This window comes from Orcinus orca, chromosome 4, assembly GCF_937001465.1.
Source record: "Orcinus orca chromosome 4, mOrcOrc1.1, whole genome shotgun sequence".
Lineage (NCBI taxonomy): Eukaryota > Metazoa > Chordata > Mammalia > Artiodactyla > Delphinidae > Orcinus > Orcinus orca.
Window position 1 is genome coordinate 91,209,652 of NC_064562.1, and position 16,685 is coordinate 91,226,336.

A 16,685-nucleotide genomic window follows, 5' to 3' on the forward strand; every position below is an offset into this window, starting at 1 on the left:
GGAGATTGCGATTGACATATATACACTAATATGTATAAAATAGATAAGTAATAAGAACCTGCTGTATAAAAAATAAAATTCAAAAAACAACAAACAAACAAACAAAAATTTAAAGAGGGTACCAGTCTCCTTAAAAAAAAAAAAAAAGGCTTGGCGGGGGGGAATATTTCAAAGGACTTAATTTAAAAGATGTTAAGCTAATATGATGCTAGGTCTGTACAGTACTGCCCTGTCTACACAATCTCTATTTTTTCACTTGAAACACTTTGACATCATAAATAAGAAACATTTCTAAGAAGCGATTACACCACGGGGAGAATAAAGGTTCTGCTTTTGCCTGAGTGCTTTTGCTCACTCACATAGATCACTCTGTTGAACAGAGTAAATCTAAATAATGATGATGATGACATCATTTATTGACTGGGTATACTATGTATCAGTCACTGTTTTAAGTGCTAAACTTCTATTAACTCATTTAATCCTCACATTAAGCTCATGAAGTAAGCAGAATTAATCTTCCTCATAGTTACAAATATCTATTCTTATAATTTTTTCCAAATCTCTATTTCTCTAGTAGAAGATTCCTAAAGTACTGTTCAATCCCTTCACCTACAAACCAATTCAATGGAAGGAAGGGGGATGGAAGAGAGGGTAGACAAAAAAATATCTCCTAAATGTTGACTAAATCAGTAACATGGATAATGATATATGTGTATGTGAATGTTCACATTCTTTCTTCTCTCAGAAGCCGTATTGCCCTAAATGAAGCATTTAAAGCAAAAATTTCAATCACTGCCCAGGTGTGAAGACCCACGTGTAGTAAGATGGTCGTTCCTTAAAAATCCACACACCTCCGTTCCCCAAATCCTTCTACTATTAAGATGGTGGAGGCTGGTCCCAACAGTATGCCCTCAACATGCCCTTATTTTCTTGCTGTCCTAGATCAATCTATATCCATTATCCTCCAGGCTTCTGAATCACAACCCCCTGTGTTTTACTTTGAGCACATAATTTGCTACAATTAATAAGAACATTTTTCTATGTAGCTAAAGACACTTCTAACGTATAGTCAGATTTATCCTTAATAAAAAGTCTCCCTTTCATCCTCCTATCTTCTGTACTAATACTGCACCAATACACTACAATCACTATCACCAACTTCCAACAGTATGTGGACAATTCTGAAATTCATCCATGTGCTACAAAATAAACTGTCTGGGGGAAATCCTGCTTTAAAAAGCAGCAGATCTGAAAATCTTGAATGGAATAGTCCTAGGCTACCACTCTGCCTCTTACTGGCTATAATAACTTAAGGCTTGACTCATAAATCCAGGAGAAATATTACTTGATGTTTTTTCCTCATAACTCAATGAAAATATGACAAACTACACAGTGAGCCTGAACCTCAAGACATATGGCAGAGCCATGGGAAGACAGCAACATGTAGATAAGCCTGCAACAATAAGGAATAAAGCAAAGAGCATATACCTTCTTGCTTTTCAAAAAATACATACCATAGTATAATTGTGAGCCACTTTATGCAAATCTGTACAACCTTGAGCATCAGCAAAAGAACGGATTCCAAGACAGTTGGATGGGTGAAGCTGTTTCATTAAAAACTTACAGCATGCTTCCACAACCTGTGAAAGCTGAAGAAGGCAAGCTGTAGATAACAGGCACTCAATATTATCTTCTTTTAATTCAAGGCGGCCTTAATGATAAAAAGAAATTCCATTAACTATGGAATTATATTAACTTTAGTTTATAAGGTAATTGGTGTTAACAGTAATAATTCTAAACAAGAGCTCATTACATGCATTCCAGACATAGATGATTTAAGACATTCCAAAAAGAAAAAAAAGTACTAAACATGAAAACAAACTATTAGCACTTTGTGACTTCTGCTAAAATTTAAAAATTAATAGCTTGTTTCCAGAATTTTTAAAGAATGATTTAATTAGTAATATATCTATTACATATAACTAAAATTTTAAATGCAATAATTAAAAAACATAACTCATCAAATTATTATATTAACATTTAAAAATATCATTCAATAGCTTAATTATGATAACCATTTTAAAGGTTCTAATATAGAGATTTTAACCTATATACATACCACCACGGGTGGTGATTATAACAGCAGAATTAACTGTTAGCTAAGGCAGGCTTTATTAAAAGCAGAAATCTGAAATCTAATAATACAACTTACATTTAAGAAGTTTTAAATTCATATTTTCAGATTACCTGTATATGCATACTGAATCAAGGACCATAGTGAATTCGGTTCTACACCTTCCATTTTTATTTCTTCTTGCCTTGCTTCCCTGACATCATTAGTAAACATGGCAGCAAAATAATCTGAGACAGAAGAGAGCACCAATCTAAGAACATATTAGAAGAAAAGCAACAAATCAGTGACAACATCAAAGCTGATGTTCATTAGTAAATGCTACTGCTTTCTTTTTCCTTATTTTTCTTTTCCTTTTTAAAAAAAATTTTGTTACCCATAGAGAGTGTTTGGTACTGAGAAATGCATTTTAAGTTTGACCAATTGCTTTATGCTCTAGCTCCTTCCTTTGAGTAACAAATTACCATTACTGAAAATTTTCTGCTGACATAAATGATTTACTCATTCACTACTTAAATATCCCTTTTTAACATCCTGAAAAAAAAGCTACAAGCTCACAGCATTAAACTGATGGTAAAAAAAATGGGGGGAAGAATGTAAAGGTTCTTCTTTTTATCACTTTTGAAAATAATCTAAGTTTTGTTTTAATTGTAGAGGTAGTCAATATATGGAAGACATTTGAGACTAGTTTTAGGTTATTTAAAAAATATATTTATTTATGTATTTGGCTGCACCAGGTCTTCATTGCCACATGTAGGATCTTCGTTGCGGCATGTGGGATCTTTTAGTTGTTGGCATGCAAACTCTTAGTTGCAGCATGTGGGATCTAGTTCCCTGACCAGGGATCAAACCTAGACCCCCTGCATTGGGAGCACGAGTCTTAGCCACTGGACCACCAGGGAAGTCCCTAGCAGGTTATTTTTAAACTTCATGATTTTTAAATTATTATAGTATATTATAATGCTTGTATTTTGTAATAAAATTATATCATTATCACAATACAAAGCTATACTTTGTATTTTGTTATAATACATTATTATATATTAGGTATGTCTCTGTCCAAATTATTGATAGTCACATATTAAGCAAAAATAGGTTATAAATGTATGTATTTGAAACGTGCATTTTTCATTTGATAATATGTCTTGAAGATATTTTCCATATCAGCACACTTACACAGATTTACTTTATTCATTTGTTAAAGAAGTAGAAATTATGATACAGATAATAGTTGAAGCTCTCTCTATGCTCCTCTCTAATTCCCTTCACCTCTCTCCCCAGGAGGGCACTGCTGAATCCTACGGTTTGCCAAACTGCTCTCCAAAGAGCTGTGCCAGTTTAGTCTAGCACCAGCACTGCATAAGAGTTAACCTTTCCCCACAATATTGTCGATGTCAAAATTTTGGTCACCTGCAAGGTGTTAAATGGTATCTCATTGTTGTTTTAATTTTCATTCACCTGACTGTTAGTGAGGTTGAAGGTGTTTTCAAATGTTTTTTGGCCATTCAGGTTTCTTCTTCTGAGAACTGCCCATTCATTCAGTTATTCACTGAACAAATAATAATGCACACCTAATAAATACTGGGCACTGTTCTAAATACTTGAGATGTATTAATACCTTCTCTTATGGAGTCTTATATTCTACAGGGAGACAAATACCCAGCAGAAGTAAATTCTATAGTACATCAAAAAGTGATAAGTGCCATGGGGAAAAAAGCAGGGTAAGGGCAAATGGGGAGTGGGTTTAAATAGGTGGTCTCATGGGAAGGTGACACTTCAGAAAAGACTTGAAGGAGGTGCAGGAGTTAGTCACACAGGTATTTGGGAACAGCATTCAGGCAGAGTAGCAGCCCGTGCAAAAATCCAAAGGCAGAAGCGGCATGCCTGCCACATGCAAGAGACCACAAGGGGGTCAGTGTGGTTCAAGCAGAGTGAGAAAGGAGGGCAGAACAGTAAAGAGGTAATGGCAGGCTGGATCACATAAGCCACTGTGAGGAAATGGGCTTTCACACTGTGACATGAGGAGGCACTGGAAAGTTTGATCACAGAAGCAACCAGATCTAAGTTCCATTTTAAAGGATCACTCAGGGAGCTGTGTAGAAAATGGAATGTAGGGGGGAAAAGTGCAAACAGGGAGACTAGGAGTTTCTTGCACTGGTAATCCAGGTGAGATGGTGATGGCTTTCACAAGCATTGCAGGTAAGGTAATGAGTTTTGTTTTGTAAACAGGGAATTTGAGATGCCTGTATGAAATTCAGGTTGGAATATCTTTCTAATAAACCCATGCTCACAACATGGACTTTCTGTCACAATATATAGTAGCATCTCAATAAATATATGCTGAACTGAGTAACTGAAAACTTTAAGACCAAGACCATTTTTTCTAATTTTACTTTCGCTTTTGAGGGTTTAACAAAACTTTTGGGACACAGTATTAATTAGTTTTGAAAGGTATTATAAAAAAAACCTTTGGGATCATAATGGTGATTAACACTGAACAATTAAATATGTAATTATTAGGAGAAAAATAATGAATCGTTATTTATTTAACAGCTTCCATTTCCTTTTCTTACATCAAGAAGTAATACTTCATTTCTGTTAAAGGCTTTTATTCCCTAGCACCACTGCTTTTCATATTTCTTGGAGGCAGGCAAACAGAAGTTGGAATAGATGTGGCTATTTAAAAACTCAACAGTTTTGCCACTCCATTCCACCAGCCTTTTTGTTTCTAAATACTCAAAGCTCTAATTTCTACTGAGCTTACTGAAAGTTCTTTAATAGGTAGAATTAGGTGGAATGCTGTTCATAGTAGCTGAAATCTATACCAAACAATACTGATTTCAGGCTGGTATGTTTTGTTTTTATGCTTCTACAGAGGGAAAGTGATCCTTCTGGGGTCATTTAATGTGTAATAATTTCATATGCACTGTCTTCTTTGCAGAAACTCCATGAAATATACCACTTTACCAAAAGAGTCCATTGCATAATCAATTAGAACAAGTTACCTCAATATACATAATTAAATGATCAAGGAAATATTTCACACATATAGAAATTTAGAAAACAATGACCTGTGAGCTGGAATTCTGCGATCACCAGCAACTAGAATTACATCGCATAACTGTTTGTGTCTCAAATAGTTTTCCATCTTTTTGAATGTTTGTTCAGCATGATTAAGGGCTTGGAAGAATTCATCTGATGAACATGGCTCCATAGTATGGCAGGATGATACTGTCTGACTGCTATTGGAAGTCCTGAAAAGAAAGAAAACACACATTTTGAAAAGTTGCTAACACATTAAAAATATCTTTCCTATTAAGTCCTTTTAAATCCTTCAAATGTAATAGAAGCAACGCTATCAGTCTATATTAATGAACAATCATTCATCATTTTTGCCTTTGAAAATCAAATGATGGCTCAAATCATATGTGTGTCTTGCAAACACTGTGAATGTGATACCTTCTAGTTAATAGCTACATATATTCTTTGCCTGTTCCTGAGGTCTCTTCTCTTGTCAATACGACGTCTCTGCTGAAAAAGAGCCAAACTATATTCATATTGATAGTCATAGCTCCAACATTATATTTAAGGGCATAAGAGATCTTTTTTTTTTTTTTTTTTTTTTGCGGTACGCGGGCCTCTCACTGTTGTGGCCTCTCCCGTTGTGGAGCACAGGCTCCGGACGCGCAGGCTCAGCGGCCATGGCTCACGGGCCTAGCCGCTCCGCGGCATGTGGGATCTTCCCGGACCGGGGCATGAACCCGTGTCCCCTGCATCGGCAGGTGGACTCTCAACCACTGTGCCACCAGGGAAGCCCAAGAGATCATTTTTTGAAGGCAGAAAGGGAATTAAACTCTTTTGGAGATATAAACCCAAGCCATCCTTTATTTAAAAATGGGTTATGTTCACAGTTCATTTATAACTGTTTAGAATACAAAATATATTATAAAATTATAAATGAATTATAAATAATTATAAATTATAAATAATTATTAATAGATCATTATAAATAAATCATTATAAATCATTTGATTCTCTGACTAGTCTTCAATAGCCCAGGTAACCTATAACTTAGATTATAGCTTAAGAGAATTTGATGGCCTAACCCAGGTATCTAAAAATTATTTGAAATTTCCAAATTATAATTTGAAGAGTATTTGTTCTATATTTTCATTATGATTCATTGATGGAAATGGTGAAAAAGTGAAAAGATTGGGACTAAGAATGAAATCCTAAACCCATCCCTCTCCCCTAGATCCCTTCTCCAAGACCACTTGAATCAAGTAATCAACATCCCTTGGTTATACAATTAACTACAAAACTACCGACTATGCCGTAACTTAGTTATCATTTCTCATCAGATCTACTTTTAAGGATATAATGATTCTGATAAATGCTTTGTTGAATTTAGCCTCACTATATCTTAAGAGAATTTTCTTAATATAAATATCTAATATCTTACCAGGGACCAGCTGTCCTCTTGACCACCAACCTTACCCTCTTTGCTGATTTGTATTAGCTCTCTGGATCCTAGGAATTCAAATTTTCTACTCCTATTTACACTCTCTGCTGAACATTTCGAACTTCTTGATTTGCTTTCAAGGCTTCAGTTGCTATCACATGTTAAATAAACATGTTATTTCAATGTGACAATTAATTCAGAGATTTTTGGGTATAGCAATCACTCCCACTGCTCCAAATGAAGGATCAAAAGAAGTGCAGGCTTCTGATTTGTAGTCTGTGGAAAAGCAAAGCTGTCCATTCACAAAAGGAACATGAAAGAGGTAGGAACAAAGCTACTCAGGCTTAAAGAGCTGCACAGCTTTCTAGCGTTTCTTGTTCTATTTTAAGAAATTTGGGACCTTGCACATACAATTTTAATAATGGAAGAATTTACTTAAAAAAAGAATTTGCTGCATATCCAGACAACTGTAGAACCTAGGTATCAGAACCATTATACACAGAATTTTTACATCTAGAAGGAACCTATGTAGTCATTTAATTCAACCCCCTTATTTTGCAGATGAGAAAATTTTGAGGCCCCAAATGGCTCAAAGTGATCAACCAAGGACATATAGGTAGCTGGATACAAAACGAGGGATCAGGAGGCATTCAGAATGTTGGTCAAATCACTCACAAAGGAATGGAAATTTTTGCTTACCTTTACCTTAAGGCATTAGTGAGTGCAAGGACCAAGGGTATGAAGGGAGAATGATAGTACAATATGAATGAGGATAATTTAACAATAACAACAACAACAAAAGACATGAGAATTCAGGATCTTAGACAAAAGTCTACTGCTCTGTTACTGCCCCTTAGCTAGGGTTAAGACAGCAAGAGTCTCTTAGTTTTCCATGGGGCAGAGATAACATCTCTATCTCTGGCTAATCAAAGGTTTTTAATACTCTGGCTCTGTGTAATTTATAATGTCATTACTTTCTTACTATTTCTTTTCCTATTATGTGTTTTGGTTTGGAAGCTTGAATTGGAGAGGTATGGGGTAGTGATTAAGAGCATTTTAGGAAGGTTCTAGAACTGTGCTGTCCAATATAGTTAGCTACTAGCCCCCATGTGGCTTTTTTTTTTTTTTTTCCTGTACGCGGGCCTCTCACTGTTGTGGCCTCTCCCGTTGCAGAGCACAGGCTCCGGACGCGCAGGCTCAGCGGCCATGGCTCATGGGCCCAGCCGCTCCGCGGCATGTGGGATCTTCCCGGACCAGGGCACGAACCCATGTCCCCTGCATCGGCAGGCAGACTCTCAACCACTGCGCCAACAGGGAAGCCCCCCATGTGGCTATTTTAATTAAGAAAATAAAATAAAAAAGTTCTTTAGTTGAACTAGTCATGTTTCAAATGCTCAAGTAGCCCCATGGGGCTAGTGGCTGCCAGATTGGATGGTGCAGAGATAGAACATTTCCATCATTGCATAAAGTTCTATTGCATAGTGCTGATTCAACTCTGTTACTATGTATCTGGACGAGTTATTTAACTTCTCTAAGTCTTACCTCCAATAGCAATACAGGAATAAGTAATACATAGTATTTTCTTTTAGAGGATACTTCATGGGAGGATTATTAAATGAATGCATAACCCTAGCACAGAAAAAGTACACAATCAAGGTAAATAAACTCCTATTAGTAGATCCTTGCTTTTCAAAGGCCAATGGGAAGGCCTGTAATCTCAGTCTTTTGTCTTATACAATGTTGTTTGTTTGGTTGTCTTCCTAAAAAATGATCGTCAACATTATCAATTATTATAACTAAATTTCCTGATTCCTAATTAAAATGGCCTTTAACAAACCCAGTAGACATCCTAACCCACAATATAAACATCTGGGAATAGGCCATTTATGGAGCATTTAAAACATATTTCTCTGTGATTCCTACTAGATCTTTACATGGTGACAGAGGAAATATATCTAACATTTCTGCTTAGTTTTATATCTTTGATGTTACTAAGATGGTAAGTCATATTTCAAAGAATTGCATCATGAGATCATTCAAATCTTTTGTAACAGACGTTCACTGTAATGAACTCTACATTGCTGGATATTTCCAGGCTACCGGGAAAATTTAATTTTTAGCTTATTGTCCCTCTGCAGTAGGCTATGAATTTGTAAGTCAGAAAATGCCTAAACATAGAAAAGAGGCAAGTATCAAACAAATCAAGTCACCAACTATTTATAGAGTAACTCCTGAGATGCATTATTGCACCAGTTGTTAGAAACTGGGGATGCAAAGAAGGTATGATTTTTTTCTTTTAGTGAAGGGACTTAGAATTTGAAGACTTAAGTTTTATAAAGTGGAAAAAAGTAAACAGCAACACTAATACCTGCAATTCTTCAGATTTCACACATCTGTGCGCACACAATATGCACCATGGCCAATACTATCTTTTTATTAGAAACTATTTAGATTTCCTCACTATCATCACCAGAACTTGCATTAGGCTTTCTTAATGGAGTAATTTTTCAAAAAGAAGTTTTAAAAATCACTTCACAAGAATTATACTGTATATGATTTTGCGTAGAAAACAAAGCTGCATTGAAACTCTTAAGTGGTCTGTTGGCTCACTCCCCAGGTAAGTGATAAGCTGCCTCATAGCTTCTGGCATTCAGAATTCATGCTTTTGCCAAAGTGCAGATTACTATATCATGAATCTTTTGACATCTTTTACACATATTCAAAGTCACAAATGTAAAATAAGAATGTAAATTGCTTAGTGTAGGCTAGCAGTCTCTAAAAATATTTTTATGCATATCCTTTTCAGTATACTTTTAAGCATGTGCCCCAATATATGGATATTTATGAGTTTATAAAAGATATACATATGTCATTGTACAATTATTATTTACATTATAAAATAGAAAAAGAATAGATTTAAAAAATAAAATGTAAATAAACATTCTAGTATATATACATATAATTACCATTTCTCCAACAGATCATCTTGTACATCCCCAATTGGAACGTAACTGCGATCAGAATTTACAGAAAGGAAAGATCAGTATGGGCTGGTGATCGGAAAGGCAACAAGCAGCAGGTGAGATCTGAAATACATCTTAAGGTTTAGATGAGCAAGGAGGAAGAGAAGTTGGGGTTTTCTCTTTTAAGGAGAGGACAAGGCAGGTGCATAAAGAGAAATGGCAAGAGGCAAAGAAAAAGAATACATTCACCTCTTCCCTTCTCAAGAGAAATCCTTTTTCATTTTGGAATTTAAGGAGTTCTCTGCTGGTCCTGCAGTCAGAATATCTGTGGTGAAAAGAGTCAAATGTTGTTTATATAAGAATCAGATTTTCTTAAACAATAACCAGTGTGAAGGAGAAGGGCCAGTGGGCCCTCTCATACAATGCTGCTGAGAATTAAAAGAGGAGTAATGTTCCTGAAATAACTTTGAGAATACAGATCAAAAACCCTAAAAACGTGCACACCCTTGGGACTTTATCCAGAGGAAATGGTCATCTGTATGTAGAGATCTAACTATGGGGACGGGGTTATCACAGGTTGTTTCTAACAAGAAAATACTGGAAACAATCTAAATTCCAAAAAAATTCGAATATTGGTTAAATAACCAAAAGGTATGTCTGTGCAAGGGAGAATGATGCAGCCATTCAAAAAGATACAGGAGAACATTTAATGACATAGCAAGCTGTTTTACTGGACACTGCTTTTGCCTATCCAGGATTCTTTCTATGGTAACAGACCCATCTCGACCTTTTGGGAAACCACACATACCCTACCTCAGTTCACAGGGCTTGGGCAGAGTTGAGTCTTCCCCCTGGGCAGAGGTGAGCAAGCAGCTGAGGCCTGGCCAACAAGAGTATCATATCTTCTGGTTATAATGATTGATTTGGGTGGACATAAGATCCAAAGAAAACCAATGAGAGTCCATTTCAAGATGTTTGTTGGTACTCTTGGAAAAGAGTCACTCTCTTTCCATTGAGGAGGTTAAGCTGATAAAAAGTAAACTTGGAGCTACTAGTGGCTTTTTGCTACCACAAAGAAAGCCTGCCTAAGGAAATGCCGTCACAAAGGAAAACAGATTCTAAAGAGGGGGAAAAAAAGGATTTCTGGTGTTATTTGAGTATCTGGATTCATCATGTCTAAAGTTGTTTGAGTTTTTATTTACTTATGTGAATCAAAATGTTCTAGTTTTTTGGGCTTCCCTGGTGGCGCAGGGGTTGAGAGTCCGCCTGCCGATGCAGGGGACACGGGTTCATGCCCCGGTCCGGGAAGATCCCACATGCCGCGGAGCGGCTGGGCCCGTGAGCCGTGGCCGCTGAGCCTGCACGTCCGGAGCCTGTGCTCCGCAACGGGAGAGGCCACAACAGTGAGAGGCCCGCGTACAGAAAAAAAAAAAAAAAAAAAAGTTCTAGTTTTTGCTTGTCAGTTTGAGTTGGGGCTTCTGCCTTTTTTGACCAAAGGAGTCTTAATTTTATATTTACATTAGGGCAAAAAAGGTTACAAAATAGTATGTACAATAAGATTCAGATTTTTATTCTAAACATATATTTTTATTCCATACTTACCTAAAATATACTGGAAGGATACTTCCTCAAATTGTTAATGGTTATTATTTTGGGGTGGCAGGGTAATTTGTAATTTTTGTTTTTCCATTTTTGCTTATCTCTATGTGCTCACGTCTCAGTAGTAAAAATAGTAAATAATATGGGAAAAAACTCATTAAAAAATTAGATCCAAAGATTCCGAAGAGTTCTATCCAGCTGTCCTCACCTCTTGCACCCTGTTGATTTTAACCTCCAAACCATTCTTCACATCTACCACAGTAATGAGTTTTAGCTGGACACATGGCTACCCAGGCAGAGACCACAGCTGCGCCTCCTCCTTTGCTACTAGTCGTGGCCATGTGATTAGGTTTTCAACAATGGCACGTGAGCAGAAATGATATATGCAACTTGTGTTATTTGCTTAATGTCCTCCCTTTTCTTTCTTTGGTCCTTCCCATAGGCTAGAATGCAGAGGGGAGCTGAGGAAGCTTTGACCATAAAGAAATAATAACACCCTACAGGATGGAGAAACAATATAGAAGGAATCTGGGTCTCTGAGGGAACCTGTGTAGCAGAGCTACCTGTCTGCCCTGGGTCACTTCCCCATTTGTTAGGTGACAGAGAAATAAACTTCTATTTTATTTGAGCCACTATATTTCTGAATCTCTTTGTTATATTATCTTAGCCTATTCTCTACTAATATATTCCCTAAAGTTAAATGGCCAAATTATATGGCTCTGTGCATGAGTGATTATGTGGTGTGTGTATGTGTGTGCATGTGTATCATTGTTTTCATGCCTAATATATCTAATTCTAAAAATGTAAAACTTCACTATCCAGTTCCAACTAGATGAAAATAAAATATAAGCAATAAGTGTCATAAAAGGTTCTTTTGCCTTAAAAATCTGGACTTATAAATACCAGTTGTGCAACTGTAATGCTCAACATTTTTCCTAAGCTGATTCTTTCTAGGAACTAACATGATTCCAATAAATTCCTATTCTGTTTAAACCAGCCAATTTCAGTTGCTTAAAACTAAGAACACTGATTGATACAGTGTACAGACAGGCTTTAGAGGGCTCACGAATTCCTTGAACCCCATATGAGCCCCATATGAAATATTTAACACACACATGTGCACATACGCACATGTATGTGCACACACACATACAGACGGTTTTCTGGGGAGAGTTTCCATGGCTTATGTCAAGGGAATCCATGATATGACTTGGGTATACACATGTGAGGGAGGACAATGCAATACATCCTTCCCAGATACAAGTACAATATAGTTGAACTTCTTTGCCATCTCTGGAAGCAAAATTTTTTTCATGTGGAAACATATAAGATTTTAATTTTAAAGTAAACCAGAATTAATAGAATGGTTCAAACAAGGAGATATAGAGACAACCTAAAGAGGGTCAAGAAAAAGGAGATAGCACTTGAGAAACGGTATATTATGAAGATAACCCCTTGTTGGGAGAGGAGAAGGACCTAAATGCCTTCAAGATGAGTCAAAGAATAGCAAATCAACTGACAAAGTATAGAAGAGTTCAAGGGTATGTGCAGTTGAAACACAGAGTAGCAAACAATGGATAAGACAGATCGGATGACTGTGGGTAAAGGGTTGTGGGTCGAGAGATTATACCTGTATGCCAGCCAGGGTTGGCTTTTTCAAGAACCAGGCTGAGAAAATTAGTTGAGGAGAGAAAGTGAAACTGGATAGACTGAATCATTAACTGTTATGTTGATCCAAGTTGAACTCAGTGATTAAATGAATAGTCACAGAGAACTGCTTACTGGTATGTGTGCATGAAATCTACATGTTAATCGTTTGGGTTCAAAATGCAGCTATTTCCAAGTGATCAAGGTCAATATCAACAGTGATAAGTTAGATTGATGATATGTATCTTTGATATGATGTGCTGAAAATGGTACTTTACCTTTGTGGTCTTCCTCCTTAAAACTCATTAACCCCCACCTAAGCATGAGAAAAATATCAGACAAATCCCAACTGAGTAAGACATTCTACAAAACACCTGACCACTACTCCCCAAACTGCTAAGGTCATCAAAAACAAGGAAAGTTTGAGAAACTGTAACAGCCCAGAGGAGCCTAAGGAGATATGATTAAATGTAACTGGTATCATGGACTGTAACAGATAAAAGGACGTTAGGACGTTTTCTGTAACAGAAAAAAGGAAATTAAGGAAATCTGAATAAAGTATGGGCTTTAGTTAATAATAATGTATCATACTGGTTTAACAGTAACAGATACACCATATTAATATATTAGTAATAGGGAAAACTGGGTGTGGGATATAAGGAACTCACCATACTATCTTTGAAGTTTTCCTGTAAATCTAAAACTATTGTAAAAATATAAACTTTAGTTTTTTAAACGCGGTTTCATTTTACTTACTAATCTTGAGCAAGTTACTTACCCTTTCTGTGCCTCATTGGCCCCATCTCTACAATTAGAATGATAATAATAGCAATCTAACTCAGAAATTTGTGAAGACTAAATGAGGTAATATAGTACTAAAATGCTTAGAACAGTGTCTCACAGATAGCAAGCCCCCAATCAATATTAGCTATTATAATTTTTGGATATTTGTATAGAAGTATTTTATACATATTGACTAAAAGTAGTCTGATATATAAAATATTAAACCCTAACTTTATAAACAAAGGTTGTTTATAATGAAATTATAATGAAAATATAAATAATGAAAATTTCTCCAATATGTCAATATTACATAATTTCAAAATTGGCAAATCCAGTAAAGTGTAAACCGTGTTTAAGCTATGGTCACATGGTGAGCCACTATGTAAACCTGGCTGGCCCTGGTGAAAATTCATCCTGAGTTAAAGTCATTGGCACCTACTGCTCACATAGGTCACAACAGTTACTTAGGGTTTAAAATTCCTCATGGTATAGAAACAAAAGTTTTTTATTTTATTTTAAAAACAAAGTAATGACTTAGAGTTGATGCCACAGACAGAGAGTGGCTAGGCTATAGACCCAAGATCCAAGTTAAAAGATAAGAAATCACTTAGATGTGTGACAGCAGAAATTACCATAAGCCGAAGGCTCAGGCAGACATTTCTCCTACTTAGAATACAACTGATCAAACATATTAGCAACATATGCTGCCTCTTAACTTCTGCTTTAACTTGTCTGGACCCACTGTAGGGGTTATGATTCTGTGTATGTAAAACCATTAAGTTGTCTTCCCTTTTTTCTAATAACTCAAAATTTCAATCTGAGTTCTGAGGTCTATGCAAGTATTACGACCGCTTAAATGAGAAATTCTTCGTATATTGTATTTCCCCACCATGTGATATCAATCTATAGTATACTCAAATAAAATGTTTACTATATATTTTATTATTTGCAAATATTATATAATGAAAATAACTATTTCCAAGTTATATACAAAATCTGATGAATGTCAGTGCAGCTTCTTTTGACATTAACAGTGATAGTTTTTGATTTGTTTACAGTAGAAGGGCAAACACCTAGAGAGACTGCTTACTTAATCAAAAAGCTGGGGGCAAATAAATTTATCCTCATAACGAAGATCAAAGACTCAGAGCTGGAGGACTGAAGGAGGATGTGACAATTAGATGTATTTAAATCTAGGGAAAAAATGGAAAAGTAAAAGTATACACGCAAATGACGTTTCTAAAATCTAGAATACTTTTTTGCAATAAGATGTTGGGATAGAAATTTTAACCCACCAGGAATATTAAATTTCTTTGACAGATTTCCCCTCTTATATCTAAAAATCAAAGACATGTTCTCTAAGTACATTTTATTTTTGAAATAATATTTTAGAAATAGTTTGGTCACTGCAGATGTGAACTGTTTACTCCCATCTTATTATTTACTCTCTCAATCTTCTTGATTAGCATTTGAAAACAACTAAATTTATTTTAAATTTTAAAACATATAATTTTCTTATTTTTATAACTCCTACAACTAAAAATAACAATTGTATTTTCTTGAAGTATGCACATAGCTACCTCAGTAAAAAAAAAAAGTCTTTTTCTGTCATAATGAATATCCCATCAAGATGACACTTTAATATGGATACTAAAGAATAGATTAACTTAATTTCAGTAATCATTAGCTATGCAAACTACTTCTGTTGAAGGAAGTAAATTATAGTGACCTATGTGTGTACAACCTTTCTAAGGTTATACATGTATATAAATTTTATACTCACATATGCATACTCTCTCCAGGTAGCAGATACATGTTAAGATTTTCATAACTAATGCTGGTAAACGAATGAATGTTTTGTTTTTTTTCTAATTTTGTTAGAATATTCTTGATACATTGTATTGGTTTCAAATAAAAAGATGATTACTCTTTGGTTTCCCTCCAAATGGGAATGGTTTTATCCCCAAAATGATAAACCCTGAACCTTTTAATATATACTTTATTCTTTTTATGGCAACAAGTATCCAAAGAAAATACAAAACAATGAAACCATATTAATTCAAATAATCTCCAATCAAAATTATTCGTGGTTCCTATTCCCTTAAAATAATGCTAAATCATAAACTAATTAAATTTAAAAAAATTAAATACACTAGTTACCTATGTAGAGATATTCCCTTCTCTCCATTAAACAAATGATTACAGAGGACTGTTCTATATTTGTTATTATTCCAGCATCACAGTTCAGAATTCCATATTCTGAAGATTAGAAGAGAAGGCGGTAAATATCCCCAAGTAAAAGATATCTGAATATACGAACTCATTTTGTCTCCATCTCTTATGATGCCTATATTAATAATAACCAACATACAAATTACAAGTGTTATCAAAACCTGTAAAGAAATTTTAAAAGAAAAAGGATCCAGTAATTAATCTAGAAAAATAATAAGCCTTTAAATATTTTTGAATGAAGGTGAATCAGAAAGATGACTTTCAGGCCCTAACTTGTTACATAATATGCTATAGTATTGATAGTTTAAACTGATAAAGAAGAAAATTCATTTCAGAGGTAAAGCCTGGTTCCACGGGTGAAGGTGGATAAAGTCATTATGAAATTACCAATTTTTAATTTTCTCTCCTCAAACTCATTTCCTCTTCTTTTTGCCCCCTTTTCACCAGCTGACCACATCTAGCTCCTCTATGTTCCCTTACACTCTACTGAAGGAATGTCCTTCATTTCCCTAAATAGCACAATTTTCAGAGAAGTGAAGGCAACAGGAATTAGTAGAGCTGTCATCTTAGAAAGAGACATGTTACTGTATTCTCTGAATTAGTCTGGAGGGCTGCAACATAGGACAAAGAGAAATAACCATAAGAAAAATATTATTGATAACTACAATGGTGCAAAAATTATTGGCAACTACAATATACCTCTCCTCATAAAACCTTTCATTTTCATAAAAATTTAAAAATGACTCTATAATCTGTTGCAAACTAAAATGTCATAAAAATTTTTATACTATAGAAATGTCTTCTATAGTTTTGCTATGACTATAGAACATAAACGAATGAAGCAAAATGCAAGGCAAGGATGCATAAA

At 35.3% G+C, this 16,685-nt stretch overlaps 1 protein-coding gene across 3 annotated transcripts in view; it reads right to left on the reverse strand.

Moving 5' to 3' along the window:
• KLHL5 (kelch like family member 5) overlaps nucleotides 1-16,685 on the reverse strand; it is a 75,484-nt gene that overhangs the window by 38,125 nt on the left and 20,674 nt on the right. For 2 of the 3 annotated variants that reach the window (XM_049708781.1, XM_049708782.1), the window contains exons 3-6: nucleotides 9,560-9,604; nucleotides 5,203-5,385; nucleotides 2,248-2,384; nucleotides 1,515-1,711 (exon numbers count right to left, since the gene is read on the reverse strand). In XM_049708781.1, the coding sequence (XP_049564738.1) occupies nucleotides 1,515-1,711; nucleotides 2,248-2,384; nucleotides 5,203-5,385; nucleotides 9,560-9,604 (562 nt within the window). The remainder of the gene's footprint in view (nucleotides 1-1,514; nucleotides 1,712-2,247; nucleotides 2,385-5,202; nucleotides 5,386-9,559; nucleotides 9,605-16,685) is intronic. The other variant, XM_004266239.4, reaches the window with a different exon arrangement.